At 37.3% G+C, this 18056-nt stretch overlaps 1 protein-coding gene across 3 annotated transcripts in view; it reads left to right on the plus strand.

The window, feature by feature from the left end:
* Nucleotides 1-4772: 4772 nt before the first annotated feature.
* Nucleotides 4773-18056, plus strand: part of MYPN (myopalladin) — a 106203-nt gene continuing 92919 nt past the window's right edge. The window contains exons 1-2 of one of the 3 annotated variants that reach the window (XM_003258210.3): nucleotides 4773-4948; nucleotides 5306-5568. In XM_003258210.3, coding sequence (XP_003258258.2) covers nucleotides 5492-5568 — 77 coding nt within the window. In that variant the 5' untranslated portion in view covers nucleotides 4773-4948; nucleotides 5306-5491. Of the gene's footprint in view, nucleotides 4949-5305; nucleotides 5569-8496; nucleotides 8788-13313; nucleotides 13378-18056 lie in introns of those variants that run through there. The other 2 variants (XM_003258209.2, XM_004091108.2) reach the window with 2 other exon arrangements.

An 18056-nucleotide genomic window follows, 5' to 3' on the forward strand; every position in this document is an offset into this window, starting at 1 on the left:
AGAAACACTGCAACAAGTAGTTGTTTAATTACATAAGTGGAAGTGATGGTGAACAAAGGCACGGAGTAAAGAGAAGGCAAGGAAATATTGGTGGAACATTTTGGTTGGAGATAAGTAATTGTGTAGAAGAGTGGCAGGTAAGACCAGAACAGTGGTTTGTATTTCATAAGATTGGGATGCTTACATTTCTGATTATACCAAAGCTTTTCTTATTCTTGATGAAAATTTGCTCTAGCTGCCTTCATCAGTATGTAATGTCATCCTTTGGCCTGATGGTATTTTTTAGCCTTATATTCTCTTTTGTCCGATATTAAGATTACTACACCAACTCTCTTTAGGTTCATAGTTGCTTAATATAAGCTTTCATTCCTTTCACTTTTAACACTTTTTTTCATTTTGTCTTCAATGTGTTTATTTAATATTCTTGTTCTTAACTCCAGGTTGACAGTATCTGTCTTTTAGTTGGTGGATTTAACCTATTTGTACTTATATTTACTCAAATTTTTAAAACTCACTTCTGATAGCTTATTATATTTTTAATTTACTAAACTTCTCATTCCTTCCTTTTTGTTTTTGTTCCTGATTTCAATTGTATAGGTCAAGTTTTCTTCTGCTGGTTTAGAAATTGTGCGTTTTGTTTTTATACATGTTATCCTTATCTTAAGATATAGTCTCATGTTTACTTATCCCTATTGACTTCTTTAACTTATCAATATTTGCATTTTTCTCCTAACAGGAAAAGTACTTTATCACGTTGTCATCTGCCTTTAATCTTTTGATACTGCCCAGAATTTAAATTCTGGGTTCTCTTGAATGATGAATATTACCAAAATATTTGGTTTTCATTAATTCTCTATCTCTTAAACGGCAATTTTCAGGGATCTGTTTCTCTCTCCATATTTTTTTTTTTTTTTTTTTTTGAGACAGGGTCTCATTTTACTGCAGCCCAGGCTGGAGTGCAGTGGCACAATCAAAGCTCATTGTAGCCTCCACCTCCCAGGCTCGATCTTCCTGCCTCAGCCTCCCAGGTAGCTGGTACTACGGGCACACACCACCACGCCCAGCTCATTATTTTTTAATTTTTTATAAAGGTGGTGTTTCATCATGTTGCCCAGGCTGGTCTCAAATTCCTAGGCTCAAGTGATCCACCCGCCTCAGCTTCCCAAAGTGATGGGATTACGGCTGTGAGCCACTTCACCTGCTGTGCTTCTCTTATTTTTATTACTTTCTCCCAAAACGTTTTCTCACAAAAAATGAGTCTTTGTATGGCAAATCATTTGAGATCTATGTGAGAGAGTACTTTTATTATACCTTCAAATTTGAATGACAGTTTATCTAGAAATAATATTCTAGGTTCAAATTTCTTTTCCTTCCATTATAAAAATATGGCTCTATTGTTTTGCATTCAGTGTTGCTGTTGGGAAATCAAATGGCAGTCTGGGTTTTGTTCCTTTGCAGGTGAACTGCTCTTTACTTATGGAAGCTCTTGGAGTATTTTCTTTGTATTTGATTATATTAAATTAACTACAATTAAAAAAAGAAAATTTGCACAGTATTGTCACGCCACTGGACTTAGCTACAATAGATTTATCCCCAGCTAAATTTATCCCCATTGTGAAAAATTTTTGTGTTTAACTTCTCTGTAATATTATCTGCTTACTTATCCCTTTTAGTGACGTTATCACTTGCATTTCGAACTGAAGCTCACTGTCTAGCCTAAAAGATGAAGGGAAAGGAGATCTAAGATATTTAATACACGTGATAATTACATTGAACCATGAATCTTTGTTTGGGCTGTTTTGATTAATTCATTCTTAGTTTGGAATGAAGAGCAATTTGGAGGTGAGCAAAATGGATGAAAAGGCAAAACAAAAAGATTTTGCAGGTCTTCCTACTGCCTTTATTCACTTGGAAGTTTGCTGACTCAGGAAAATGCCAAACATATAGATTCACATGCAAATAAAAATGTGAACTTGGATAAGAATATAAGATACAAATTTCTTTTGAATTTGCCATGGTCTGTGTTCTCCAAGCTCTTCCTCTGTACTCTTCCCTCCTTGAGAACAGTTTCCTTCCATTTGGCACTTACTATTTTCCTGACAAATTATATGTAATAAGATGGTAACTTCCCAGAAGTGTGTATCAGCCGTTGCTATTTCAGTCAACCAATTTTATTGAGTCTTCTTTGTGAAAATAGCCCTAGAGCTTAGTCATATGCTATTTTTCTGTTCCCTTCATGTTTCTATTAAATAAACACAAAGTCGATAAAACTAAAGTGATATCTTTAACAATCCCATTGCCCACCAATGCATATGAAAATCGTGATGAATTTTCTCCTTTGAGTGAGTTCTGATTTTTGAACTAATCTTAAAGATTATTCTTCATGATAAGACAGTGGGGGCCATTGAAAAGAGAGTAAGTTCTAAACTAAAAGGCTTAGGTTAGGCCAGGTGTGGTGGCTCATGCCTGTAATTCCGGCACTTTGGGAGGCTGATGTGGGCAGATCACCTGACGTCAGGAGTTCAAGAGCAGCCTGACTAACATGGTGAAACCCTGTCTCTACTAAAAATGCAAAAATTAGCCAGCCATGGTGGTGCGTGCCTGTAATCCCAGCTACTTTGGAGGCTGAGGCAGGAGAATCGCTTGAACCTGGGAGCTGGAGGTTGCAGTGAGCTGAGACCGCACCATTGCACTCCAGCCTAAGCAACAAGAGTGAAACTCTGTCTCAAACAACAACAAACCTCTAAAAAGCTTAGGTTTGAATCTACTCAATTGTGTAACTCACTGGTTGGGTAACTTTGGGAAAACTATGCTTCTTTAAGGCTTAATTTCTTCCCAGTAACATGCAGATAACAACACTTTGCAGGGTTGCTATGAGAATTAAATGAGAGTAACTTAGGCTACTCCCCAGCCTCGAATACACTTGTAAGAAATGTTAATTCCCATTTTCTTTCCTGCACATCATTAACATTAGTGTGATTACCTGGGTCATGAGTAAGAACGCTGAACTTTGTTTTCAGTTTTTGGAGATGTCCAAGCAGACCAAAAATAGAATCTGTGAATCACTCAGAGCCTGGCATACTGGCATATTTTGAGCTAACCTTACGAAGAGAGAATATTCAAGCTGTTATTTTCCTACCTCTAACTTGTAAAAACTTTATTGACCCATGTTGCTGTGCTCAGAAATAACATCAAAGCATTTAAATTTAGTTTTAAAAGAACAAACCTCTTATATTGTTTCAGCACAATAATTATAACAAATAGAAATGAAAAAATCAGTCTGCCATAGTATTCTGACTGCTTCCAATGCCCCACTTTTCAGCACTAATGCCTAACTCCAGTCTACATATCAATTCATGTTCCCAGATAAAACATTGCATATAGAGTTTATTGCAAGCATTTGCTTTTTTCTTTCTAAATTATCACTTCTTTTTGTTTGCTTAGTCATACAAAATAATGTCAGGGTTGGTTTCAGTCAGAAAAATTACAAACTTAAACCCTATATAGTGTTCCCTTAGAATATTTACTAAAAGAAAGATATATTTTCTATTCTTTCTTTCTTTTTTTTTGAGACAGAGTCTCACTCTGTGACCCAGGCTGGAGTGCAGGGGCGTGATCTTGGCTCACTGTAACATCTGCCTCCTGGATTCAAGTGATCCTCCTGCCTCAGCCTCCCAAGTAGCTGGGATTACAGGCACGCACCACCTCGCCCAGCTAATTTTTGTATTTTTAATAGAGACAGGGTTTCACCATGTTGGCCAGGCTGGCCTTGAACTCCTGACCTCAGGTGAGCCACCCGCCTCAGCCTGCAAGGTGCTGGGATTACAGGCGTGAGCCACCGTGCCCGGCCTAATATGTTTTCTATTCATTTTTACCTTTAATTTTTCACAAATATGTTGGAAATATAATCATTTGAATACTTGCATTGGTTATGAGCACAGACTTACGTTCAATTTTGGCTCAGTCACTTACTTGTTGTGTGACCTTGGGCAAGTTCTAAACTTCTTTCTAAGCCTCGAGTTTTCATCTGTAAAATGAGAATTATAACGGTACCTACTTCATAGACGTTAAGGGAATCTATTAAATAAAACACATACACAAAGAGCCTAGCATAGTGCCTAGCACATAGCTAAGGAATGTTAACTTATTTCTACCAAGACTATAGCATATTTATGTGTGTTAATATAATCGTTATATTAATGTGGTGAGAAGTAGGATTTAACTGTATACCTTGAGGAGTACATACACGATAACAATTGTTTCAGATTTCTTCAGTAACTTAGTCTCAGAGTGCTCTTTTAAAAAGTTCTGAATAGATTTTCTTCTTGGAAATAACACTTTTTGAAAAGTGTAAACTTTGATATGTACTACATACCAAAAGCACAAGTAAAGGAAGCTTTGTTGTGTTTTAATGCAAACCACATAGTAAAGCTTTAATTTAATCACTTAAAATTAGGGGAACAAACAGGAAGTGTTGTAATAATTGATTGATTTTCATATTTACCTTAATAAATGCCTTGACCATAGTCCCAGTTTGGTACCAAATAAAGATATTTATACATGTAATATGCATCCTGTGTATAGATATCTTATGTATTCCATATGCTTTGTTCTTGAGAATTTCTTCACTCTTATTTTCATTTAGACTAAGGAGAAATCAAGAAAGCCTATTTCCTTAGTCATCTTAGTCATTATCCACCCCCACCAGCCCTCCAGGCTAAGAACATCGTGCAGACTGAGTTATTAAAGTTGATCTGAAAGAGCAATCTGTTCTAAATGACTGTCCCTGGATCTGCAATGGAACCCTGTAAATACCCTTCATTACTCTGGCGGGGCAGTATCACATTTCCTTCATGCACTTTTGTGTCTGACACAAGTTAGGCAGTGAGATTTGGACTTTAGATGATCCTGGTTGATTGATATAGGAATGGTGCTTCTCCTGAGACAGGTAACCACAAATTTACTTCTCAGGATAATGTTTTAAAGTGGGTGTTCTATTTAGTTTTTAAAAATGTTTTTAGTTTTTAAAACTAAGTGGGTTTTGAACTTTTAAATAGTTTTTTTTAATGTTTTTAGTTTTCCCAGGCAAGCATTTTCAGTAGTTTAGATGAAAAAGAAATTTCTTAATGATTTCATTGTCTTTTTCAATTACATTGTCGTCATGCCTTTTGTATAAGATCTTTTATAATCCACCACCCATCTGTTGTTTTGGATAGTCAAGAACTTGTCTTTGCTGTGAAAATTTTTCTCATTAAAAATGGCTAAAAAATACATACTTTCTCTGTTTTTCAAAAATACGGCATAGAGGTTTTGTTTAGTTTTTTCATCTGATACTGGATACATCAAGACGAATCTATGAACTTCAAGCAAAACTTATTGAAGCTTTGGTATATGTGACTAATTTGTTTTAGAGAACTGGAGCCTATAGCAATATAAAAAAAATTTCAAATGCAAACATTTTATATGAATCTACTAGCATGGAAATTCTTCCATGCTTACCGTCCAAGTGAAGACTTCCTCTGTCATAGATCTTCCAGATTCCTTGGCATTCCTGTGGATCATTCCAATGTGAGTAAATTGTTTCTGTGGCTGACTGACTGAATTAAGAAAACAGCTGAAGGCAAGCACAGGATTGTGTTCAAATCACAAGAAACACATGTGTTGGATGAGCCACTCAACTTTATGGGGAAGGCTTAAGACATGTAACCAACCTTGTGTTTGCTTGCCACTTAACAAAGTTTGTTTTTGACTATGTTGGGCATTAGAAAGTTTTAAAGATTATTTTTTGTATCAATAAACTCTGATGAAATCTTGAACTAATAGGTTTGTGGTATAATGTTTATACAATTACGACTGAAGATAAGCAAGGCGGGAGCTGGATTATTTGGGAGCAGAAATTAGTTTTTAAAAACTGAAATCTAAAATATGTTTGATGTACTATAACCAGAGTGTTCACAATTGCTAAATATTATTTATTTAAAACATTTACATTCAGCTTTTTTTCAAAGAGCTCAAAAATTGTGTATGGTATCTGTATTTGAAAATGTTACAGTAAAAATGAAAAGAGAAAGATGACTGCCATTCAGAATGTCTTTGGCTTCTCTTTTCTTTTCTTTTCTTTTTTTTTTGAGACAGAGTCTTGCTGTGTCACCCAGTCTGGAGTGCAATGGCGCAATCTCGGCTCACTGCAACCTCTGTCTCCCGGGTTCAAGAGATTCTCCTGCCTCAGCCTCCCAAGGAGCTGGGACTACAGGCATGCACCTCTACGCCCTGCTAATTTTTTTTTTTTTTGTATTTTTAGTAGAGACGGGGTTTCGCTACATTGCCCAGGCTGGTCTCGAACTCCTGAGCTCAGGTGATCCGCCTGCCTCAACCTCCCAAAGTGCTAGGATTACAGGCGTGAGCCACCGCACCTGGCCGGCTTCTTTTTTCTGTAACTCTTCTTTTGCGTTTTAAACCTACTTTAATTCTTCATATAGATTCCTAATTTCACTGCCCAACCAGCTTTATTCTACCTTTTAGTATGAGTCTCCTTCAACCTTAGTATTCTATACCTGGGTGAAAGGTAGAATACCAGGCTTATCACGGCAGTTTGCAGAAAAGTAAAAATGTGTTTACTTATAGTGTGTTTAAACATTGCCTTTACTATCCACCTGAAATAGAGGTTCTACTCTCCCATGGGAGAGACTCGCCCAAGACCCAGCAGCACTTACATTGATTATGGCTTAAGATCTGAGTGGGATAGTGGAGGAAGATCCTCTTTTTAAATAAAAAGAAATTGTTGGCATATCCACATAAATAGAATATGCAGAAGGACAATTAAGTGATCTTGACATTAGTATCAGCACAAGATTAGGTAAGAGAGAAAATAAATCTGTACATTGAAGCTCTGGATTACTGTGGTAATGAGAATAACCTATACAGATAATTCATTTCCTCCTGTATCCTCTTCTCTCCTCAATGCCAATTATTTTAATCTGAATTATTTAAAAGTGTTCTTCATCTTTTTTGCCTGTGTAAGCATAAAACCACATAAAAAAGGTGTAATTAAACTTCCAATGCGATCACAATAAACAAAGAAATTTTATATCTGTTCAATGTACTATAAATAGTCTCACGATGACTGAAGAGGATAAAGATCTCTTCGTAAATTCCACGAGGTCAGAAATTTTTGTGTATTTTGTGCATTGCTTTATACTCAGTACCTGGTACACAGTAGGCATTAAGTAAATAATTATCAAATGAATGAATGACTAGGAAAAAACCCTATAAGCAGTTGTATGACTTAATTAAGAAAGCTAGATTTAAACCAATGTATTTCATGCTGTCAGAATCTAAGAATGATCTTTTCAAAGAATAATAACCGGCCGGGCGCGGTGGCTCACGCTTGTAATCCCAGCACTTTGGGAGGCCGAGGCGGGCAGATCACGAGGTCAGCAGATCGAGACCACAGTGAAACCCTGTCTCTATTAAAAATACAAAAAATTAGCCGGGCGTGGTGGCGGGCGCCTGTAGTCCCAGCTACTCGGAGAGGCTGAGGCAGGAGAATGGCGTGAACCCGGGAGGTGGAGCTTGCAGTGAGCCGAGATTGCGCCACTGCACTCCAGCCTGGGCAATAGAGCGAGACTCTGTCTCAAAAATAATAATAATAATAATAATAACCAGCATTTAAGTCTGAATTTTCAAAGTCCTGGCTTCTACCATGATTGATAATGTTATAGCATCATTTAATCTATACTAAGCAATCAGGTTAACTTTTTTTCAAGTTTATTTATTTATTTTTATTTTTATTTTTTTTTTTGAGACAAGAGTTTTGCTCTGTCCCCCATGTTGGAATGCAGTAGCACGATCTCGGCTCACTGCAACCTCTACCTCCCCAGTTGAAGTGATTCTCCTGCCTCAGCCTCCTGAGTAGCTGGGATTACAGGCATGCACCACCACACCTGGCTAATTTTTGTATATTTAGTGGAGACAGGGTTTCACCATGGAGGCCAGCCTGGTCTTGAACTCCTGACCTCAGGTGATCTGCCCACATCAGCCTCCCAAAGTGCTGGGATTACAGGCATGAGCCACTGCGCCCAGCCAAGGAATTTTTAACGTTAGTTACCTTGTCTGCTTTTGCTTAGCCTTTGGACAAACAATTCAAAAAAGCTCTCAGCTTTAAAACATTAGACCTTAGCTTCATGTTGGCTTTTCATAGTCAAATTTCCTAAAATGTATCAGTGATTTAATGAGAGTAAATTTCCTGTTGATTAAAATTAAAGATCTTAAAAATTAAAATTAAGAGTTTTCATACATTTAAGAATAATGTCATTTTTTTGAATGATGAACTATGGTATAATGCATTTAGTGTTCATTCCAAACATCAATCAATAAATAACTTGGGCCTCTAGCTATAAGGGAAATTCTATAGGTAAAAGAACTGATTGATCCCCACCCCCATAGGTGCTATCCTGCTATGGAATCCCTTTGCTCAGTTTTCTCCTGTCCAATCAGGTGGAATGTTTCACAGGCACATGGTTTATACAGCTCAAAATAACTTGGGACCTGTGAGCTGACAAATGCTCTGGCTCCGGTGGTGACAGGTTGTCCAGCTTCTTACAGCCATCTTCACTGAAACTAAGGTTAACTCCTCACTCTCTGTGGACGGCTACTCTCTATTTCCAAGGGCGTGAAGAATTTCCCTCTTCTCCTGTGCTTTCATCTAAAAGTTCTCCCTGGATAATTATCATTGCAGTGGAGTGCCTGGATTGGACATCCTCATCTGGGTCAACTAAAAAAAGAAAGGTAATATCCAGATTTAAGTTCACAAGTGTGTTTTGATAACAGGGCACTGACAGTGGAAAAGCGAATATTTCAAAGAACTCATTACTGTTACCTGAAATGAAACCTAGGAAACTGTCTAATTACATATGACGGGACACAAAATTAAGTGAAAAATAAAGCTTTCCACATGTAAAGATTTTGGGGGGGATTGATGAGACTGACAGAGATCACAGCCTACTTGAATTCCTAAGGAAAAATATCTCAACAGAAGAAGTTGTGACATGTTGCATATCTCACTGGCATTTTCCACACATTCATTTATTAAAAGAATGTTGTTTATATACAGAATATGTATGCAATGCCTATTTCCTTTTTAAAGGAAGTTGAATCTAAAATAATATGCCTGCATAAAGACTTTCATTTTAAATTTTTTTATCATGTAAAAGGATACGCTTGCTATATTTAGTGTTGGGAGATCTGCTCCCTGGATTAATGTACACAACAGCTGCAGAAAGTCTTGCTCAAGGGACATTGCTCTTTTTTTCTCCTTTCTCTCTCTCTCTCTCTCTCTCTCTCCATCTCTTTCTCTCTCTCTCTCCCTTTTCAGCTGCATCAGAAAGACACTTGACAGTCAGTGGCAAATGTTTGGCCTGGTACATTGCACTATTAGCAGTAATAGATGCACCTCTTGAGTTATGTTTTAAAAACTGTATAAGCAAAGAAAGAGAAAAGATGGATTATTACGTATTTCCAGTCCTCAAAAGTGAATATTACAGTAATGGTGTTAAGGAATTTTAGTACCTTATCAACAGATTTTTATATACTTATTAAAGATATTAACATCAGCTTGAAAGAAACAAAACAGTCATCCAGTTTTGTTTCTCAAAAAACTATGATTCAATTACCTTTACTTTAGTAATAATGAAATGAATCCTACAAATGCTAAATTAAAAATTTATCATAACGTTATAGTCTCTCCTTAATAATAACAGCTCTTGAGTTCACATAAAATTCATAGTCCTTTTCTAGGAAATTGAGAATGTCTATACTTACAGCTATCTTAAACATATTTTTAAAACAGAAAATAAGATATGCTGTCCGACACATGATTTGACAACAAGCAAAATATTTAAAATCAAGGCCATCCCAAGAAATCTGAAATATATGGATAATATACTTACAGAGGTGTCAAGAGATAAAATTATAGGTCTTACAGAATCTTATAATAATGGACTATGAAACAAACAGTTGAACACTATCCAAATTCTGGAAGTGTGTCTCTATCCCCGCTTATAGTATATGGCTAATGCTACTGGAACTCATAATAATGTGTTAAAACGCCAGTCTTCCATATATCTACAATTTATAATATAGACACTACTACAATATGCTTACAAGGCACTTTCAGTAGAACAGACACAGAACCACAATTTATGGACACAAGAAGTTGAATGAGTTTTTGTCCAAGCTGGTTTTGGAATTCATAGTGGTAGTTTTTGCAAATTTGCTTCTGAAGATATGAGACAACACGTAAATCAGGTTCCATTTTGAAAGGGTTTTAATAAACTAATGTTGATATGTGAAAAAGTGAGAGTTCAATTTTTCAACAGTTAATTCCTACACGTAATAGGAATAGTAGACTCAGGTCACTAACCTGAAAATATAAGTCAAATGCTCCTGCCAACCCTAGAATAATTAATGTTTTTTCATTCTCACTGAGATTTGACAAAGATGCTGCTGGTCTCATGGTGTTAGATAACAAGATAGAAAAATGAAAGGGTTTTCTTAACAGGTTTTCCCCTCTCCTAGGGGATGATATTTTTAAAAATATCTCTGTGGTGCTTCATGGTTGAACAAATGCTTTTAAAACTACTAAAACATTACCCATTTGCTTAAAGGGAACAACTTAGGTAGAGACTGAATGGTCTTTTTAGAAATTTAAGAACAATTTCAGCAGATATATTTTTGGTGGGAACAAAGGTTGGTGGGACTATTTACCTGCAGTAGCTATAGAGTTCTCAGAGTTCATGTATAACCAGAGTCACCTTGACAAGCTCTGTGCAGGCTCCCTGCTACATAGACCTCCACTCGGAGTCACAGTGCACTCCACTCTCAGGGAGGGGCCCAATAGAGCCTCCCAACAAAGCTCTTGAACTAGAACTTGATCTTGAGATCCCTTGGGACACCTACTGTTCTCTCAATCTAGCAAATGTATTTTGTCAATTTAATTAGGGAAGTTAGCTTTTTTCAAATCCTTAATTACCTTAAAAATGACACAAATAGTAAGAAGCTGAAGAAGAATGAAAGTGTTAAATTTTTGCATTTAAAAAATAAGTATTTGAGTTGATAGGGATTGACAAAGTTTTCTCATTTGGGATTTCCTCTATAACAGTTTGGTTCATTATGAATGGTGAGATCTTGAGAGTGATATAAAACCTCCTATGCCTATCACTTTTGTGACAACCACCAAACCCTTTTTCTTTTTTGATCCTAGATTCTTGAAGTCTTCTTGATTGCCTTCCATGAGACTTTCTATGGGCCATAGGATTTATTTTTTACAGTATTTCTTTGCTGTCTTTCAGATTAAATAGTACCTTTGAGCTCTGGCTGCCGTGTCTTTCACTAGCGCTTCCTTACATGTTTGTCATCCTCTGGATACAAAAACATACATAATACGCTTCGTAGGAGCCAGTCTTTTTTCTCCCACTCAAATGAAATCTTTACTTTCTTTCCTACATTCTTAACTTTTACCAATTCAATTAAAATAGTAAGAAAATGGCCTACTCACCTTTGGCCTATTATCTAAAAGCCTTCACTACTTAACCTCTGCCCTTAAAGGAATGTCCCTGAACGGATTCACATTAATTCCCTGATGGATCATCTCTACTCAGCCTCTTTATCTCAACATTCTTTTCTGATGTATACATTTGTCTGTATTTATCTTTGCCTGTATTTATCTTTTCTTCTTTCAAACTGAAAAATTTTTGAGACAATGTGTCTTATATGATTTCCATATTATTATTGACATATCATTTCCATATTCCTCAAGTTCTTACTCTGGTAATGCAGTATGTATTAATTTATCAAATTACTAATGCCGTTCACACCAAAAATAGACTAGAAATAAAACTAAGATGGGGATGATCACTGTGATAGTGAAGGGATGGATATTGTAATAGTGTACCAAGTACACTCCATCTGCACCCAGATTTTAAAAAGGTGATCTGTACATAACTCTCCAGGACTGCTTCCTATTCACTGGGATTTGGTTTTTGACCCAGCAAGAACTTCTCCAAAAGAACTGACTTAGATACTTCTCTAGGGTGATATCATTGGATATAGAAGGCAAAACCAACAGGTCAATACTGGCATTAAAGAGAGGGAGCAAAGTCTATTTTTTCTTTCCCTAAAAAGCATTCTGGGCATATTAATTACACATCACCAGCAAAATGTCACCTCAAATTTGCACAGTGCTCTACAGTTTTAAAGTGTTTTCACAAACAGATCTATGAAGTGAGTAGGATAGTTCTGCTCATCCCTGTTTTAGATGAGTTACTTAAACATATTTATCTTTTCCTATTCTGGCTCTCTTTACAAATAATTATTAACTATTAGGCTATTTTTGGGCCTGCCTCTAAACCAGATTTAGGTTACTTGGGAGTTCTTTGGTTTTTTCATGAATGTGCTTCCCACACTATAATGAATGTAGAGCAGTGTTTAAAGACACATGTAGCTAGGTGCAGTGGCTCATGCCTGTAATCCCAGCACTTTGGGAGGCCAAGGTGGGTGGATTGCTTGAGCCTAGGAGTTGGAGACCAGCCTGAGCAACATAGGAAGACTCCATCTCTACAGCAAATTTCAAAAGTTATCTGGGCATAGTAGAAATCACCTGTAGTCCTAGCTACTTGGGAGGCTGAGGTGGGAGGATTGCTTGAGCCCAAAGGTCAAGGCTGCAGTGAGCCATGACCGCACCACTATACCCCAGCCTGGGTGACAGAATGAGATCTTGTCTCAAAAAAAAAAAAAAAAGACACATTAAAAAAAATAAATTCTTTTTTTCAGCTTTATGAAGGTTTAATTGACAAATTAAAAATTGTATATATTTGTGGTGTACAAGGTAATGTTTGGCTATATGTATACATTTTGCAATGATTAAATCAAGCTAATTAACATATCCATAGCCTCACATACTTACCACTTTTTTGTGTGGTGAGAAAATTGAAGCTCTACTCTTTTAGTAATATTCAAGAATACATTACATTATTACAAACTATAGTCCCCATGCTGTACAGCAAGCCTCCATAATTTATTCCTTCTCCTGTGTAACTGGAACTTTGTACCCTTTGACCAACATCTTGGCATTCCTCACACCCAGATTTGTTTTCTCATTTAAATATCTAATACTTCACCATCAGAATACTTCAGTATTTATGTTTGAATTCAAGTTACTTCATACTAGGTTTTGCCAATTCTCTGGTCAATGCCCCAGCTTAAATTTTCATATTATAACTAAAAAATGAGTTTATTCCATGTATTTCCAACAACAGGGTCTTCTTAGAGCCTGAAGAAGGATAGCACCGAGTTAACATGAGTTGAAAAACATGTCCAAAGGTATCAGCCTCAAAGTTGTTTTTTTTTTTTTTCACGGAGTCTTGCTCTTTTGCCCAGACTGGGGTGTGGAGTGCAGTGGCACAATCTCGGCTCACTGCAACCTTTGCCTCCCAGGTTCAAGCGATTCTCCTGACTCAGCCTCCCAGGTAACTGGGATTACAGGCACCTGCCAACACGTCCAGCTAATTTTTGTACTTTTAGTAGAGATGGGGTTTCACCATGTTGACCAGGCTGGTCTCGAACACCTGACCTCAAGTGATCTGCCTGGCTCGGCCTCCCAAAGTGCAGGGATTACAGGCGTAAGCCACTGTGCCCCACCATAAACCTGACTCTTAACATTTTCAGAAAGTTCTTAGGGCAGATCCTCTTTTCTGGAAAAGTCCTAGGGAAAAAATAGAGGTATTTAGGAAAGTAAAGGAAGTACAATAAGCTGTCTATATTGCCAAATTATTTTACGTGATTTGCTAAAGTCTCTCTTGATGTTTGATGCCACATTAATTGTTTCATTTCCAATCTGGTACCATTTCATCAATGCCATGATCTGTTTTCAAGGGCAATTACTCATGCTTATTTTGAAAGTGGGAAAAAAATCTAATTTTCCATTTTGTGAGAAACAGAAAAGAGGAAACAAACTCAAATGTCACTGTGACCAGCCGCGGTGGCTCACGCCTGTAATCCCAACACTTTGGGAGGCTGAGGCAGGCGGATTACTTGAAGTCAGGAGTTTGAAACCAGCCTGGACAACTTGGTGAAACCCTATCTCTACTAAAAACACAAAAATTAGCCAGGGGTGGTGGCGCGCACCTGGAATCCCAGCTACTCAGGAGGCTGAGGCAGGTGAGTTGCTTGAACCCAGGAGGAGGAGTTTGCAGTGAGCCAAAATTGCGCCACTGCACTCCAGCCTGGGCGACAAAGTGAAACTCCATCTCAAAAAAAAAAAAAAAAAAAAAGTCAAATGACACTCTGAATACTGCAGCTGAAATGTCTAAGAGAACTTATGATTTTCTTTCCTAAAACCTGCTCCTGCCTCATCCCAGCAAATGATTTTGCCAATGACCTAGTTGCTCAGAGCATAAATATTGGAGTAATTCTTGACTGCTCTTTCTTTCACATCCCACTTTTAATCCATCAGCAAACCGCATTGGCTCTACTTTTAAAGATATCTCAAATATGAGCATTTCTGGCCATCTCCCATGGCTACCGCTCATTGGTCCAAGCCACCATCATCCCTTGTGTAGCATGTTGGCAATTGCCTGCTAACTGATCTGCTCACTTCTACTCTTACTTCCTTCAGTTTGATTCTTTGCATAGCAGCCATGATTGAACTTTTTCAAAACCATGCCTTCTGCTTCTCAAACCCTTTAAGTGGTTTTCCCTTCACATGTTTAATAAAATTTGACGTCCTTTCCATGGTCTGCAAGACCTTAAATGATCTGGCCTTGTACCTTTATGACCTCATTTTCTTTGGCTCTTCTTTTTCATGCACTTCTTCGCTCACTGGGCTTGACTTAAACATACAAAATACTCACCTCTTCAGGCTTTGACGCTTACTTCTACCTCAGTCAGGAACATTCTTTTTTTACCAGATGGTCACATGAGTAACTTCTCCACTGCATTATAAGCTTTGCTTGACTTTGCTAGCTAAAATAACACACCTTCTTTCCTCCTCCATTATTCTCAATCCCCTTTTTCTATTTTATTTTTCTTCCTAACATTAATATTTTCCCTACTAGAATGTCAGTTCCATTAGGACAGAGACTTTGTCTTTTGTTCACCACTGAATCCACAGTGCCTAGAACAGTACCTGGCACACAGTAGATGCTCAATAAATATTTATTGGATGAATAAATGAATTATAGGGTACCTATAATAGCACTTGTGATTTTTTAAGTACAAATTTTATAATGGTTATAAAATTAATGCTTAAAAGAGAAAGTTTTTAAATTAATGCTTAAAAAAGAAAATAATTTTCATATTTTTTATTTTGGCTAATATTTTATCAGTTTAACAATTTATATATGCATTTTCATCTGAGAATCCTCAAAGATAGAATTGTTATCCTATCTGACAGATGAGGATAACTGAGATTCAGATGCATTAAGTGACTTTCTCAAGAAAACAAAGTTATTTAGCGTTGGAGCTGAGATTCAAACCCAGGTTTCTGACTGTAATCAGATGTTCTCTGATACTTCTGGTATGAAAGCAAAGCATTCCAGCCTGCTTTGGTGAAAGCAGATGGTGAAAACCCATCTCTACTAAAAATACAAAAATTAGCCGGACATGGTGGGAGGTGCCTATAATCCCAGCCACTCGGGAGGCTGAGGCAGGAGAATCGCTTGAACACGGGAGGCAGACGTTGCAGTGAGCCGAGATCGTGCCATTGCACTCCAGTCTGGGCTATAAGAGCGAGAGTCTATCTCAAAAAAAAAAAAAAAAAGAAAAAAGGAAAAAAAGAAAGAAAAGAAGAAAAAAGAAAACAAAGCATGATTTCAGTTATTTTATCAATCATAAATAAATTTTCACTTGAAAGTCATCTTAAAGTTATGACTGCCTTTACCAGTTTATAGTTTTTCTTTGTGTCTATAAGTTTTCTTTGTCTTCCCTTATCTGTCCTATTTTATCCTACAATTAAAAGTGAAAGATAGGCCAGACACGGTGGCTCACACCTGTAATCCCAACACTTTGGGAGGCCAAGGCAGGTGGATCACTCGAGGTCAGGAGTTCAAGACCATCCAGACTGATCAACATGGTGAAACCCTGTCTCTACTAAAAGTACAAAAATTAGCCAGGCGTGGTAGCGCATGCCTGTAATCCCAGCTACTTGGGAGGCTGAGGCAGGAGAATCGCTTGAACGTGGGAGGTGGAGGTTGCAGTGAGCCAACGTCGCACCATTGCACTCCAGCCTGGGCAACAAGAGTGAAACTCTGTCTTAAAAAAAAAAAGAAGTGAAAGCTAATAATAGAGTTAGCAGAAAATTCTAATGAACACAGAAATTAAAAAAAAAATATTTATTGACCACCTTCTATGTGCTATGTGGGTGCAGAGATGATGGTGTACAAAACATAGTGAGGGAGACAGAGAAGAAAATACACACACTTCATGTATTGTGGTAAGTATTGTGTTTGGAGACTGTGTCAAGGACAGTGAGCTTTGGGAGCACGTTGGAGAGGTACCCAGCTCAGGGAAGAGAAGAAATCCCAGGGTAGTGATGTCTCAGCTAGGAACCAAAGACCATGTAGGATTAGGCCTGATAGCATAGTGAAAAGAGGTGGGCACAGGAAGCAGTCCAAGCAAAGAGAATACAAAGATCTGAAGTCAACACAGTTAATTCATGAGACTGTATTTCAATAGAGTACAGATACACTGAATTAATTATGAATGTAGACTTTGGTTTCTCTTCAAATTTTTCCTCAGATCAAGTCACTTCACTAGTTCTGCCTCTATTTCTTATCTATAAAATGGAGGCCATGATACATGGCCATAGTTGTTAAATAATAATAATAATTATTATTATTATTATTATAGTAATAGTAACTTCCATTTATTGAATGTTTACTAAATCCCAAGCACATTTAATCATCACTTCTACCTATGATATGGCTACTACTATTATATCTGTTTTACAGATGAGTAAACTGAGGCGTACAGAGTTTAAACTTTCCCAAGTTTATACTAGGATATTAGGAAGTGTCAGAACTAGGATTTGAACCCAGTTCCATCTAACACCAAAGTACGAGGTCATAAGTACTACATTAAAACATTAAAGAAATCTTTATTTTGAATACCTGAAAGTTTTGTTATAATAATTTATCATAACCATAAACATAAGAACAGGTACATTAACACCTCAATTGGCTTCTTTTCTTAAAAAAAAGACTTATCTAAGAATTTTCTTTTCTATTTCCACCACAAATATAAACTTTTTAAAAGTTCTTCAACTTTAACATCACCTTCACCAAAGCATTGTTTTTTACAAACATCAGTCAAATACCCATTATAGTGGCAAGCCCTATTTTAAGGACTTTGCCTTTGATGTTATTAATCCTCACTCCCCTGGGAAATAGATTTTTTTCATGTTTTACAGATGAAGAAACTAAAGCTCAAATAAGTAAACTTCCCAAAGTTACATAATTGTTAAGAGATGACGCAGAATTTGGAATTAGATCTATCTGATACCAAGGCCAATGCTCATTCCATGTTGCCTCAATGTAAAAGTTATCTCAAAATAAAGAGTAAAAGACAAAGTCACATTAAAACACAATATACAGGCTCGGCACAATGCCTCACGCCTGTAATCCCAGAGCTTTGGGAGGTGGAGGTGGGAGGATCACTTGAGGTTCTTTGAGTTGGAGACCAACCTGGGCAACATAGAGAGACCTCGTTCCCACAGAAAATTTAAATATTAGCCAAGTGTGGTGGTGCGTGGCTGTAGTCCCAGCTACTTGGGAGGTCGAGGAGGGAGAATTGCTTGAATCCAGGAGTTTAAGGCTAGAGTGAGCTATGATCATGCCACTTCGCTCCATCCTGGGTGAGGGCGTGAGACCCTGTCAAGAAAGAAAGAAAGAAAGAGAGAAAGAGAGAGAAAGAAAGAGAGAGAGAGGGAGGGAGGGAGAGAGAGGAAGAAAAGGAAAGGAAGGAAGGAAGGAAGGAAGGAAGGAAGGAAGGAAGGAAGGAAGGAA

Source organism: Nomascus leucogenys, chromosome 18 (genome assembly GCF_006542625.1).
Source record: "Nomascus leucogenys isolate Asia chromosome 18, Asia_NLE_v1, whole genome shotgun sequence".
Taxonomy (NCBI): Eukaryota; Metazoa; Chordata; class Mammalia; order Primates; family Hylobatidae; genus Nomascus; species Nomascus leucogenys.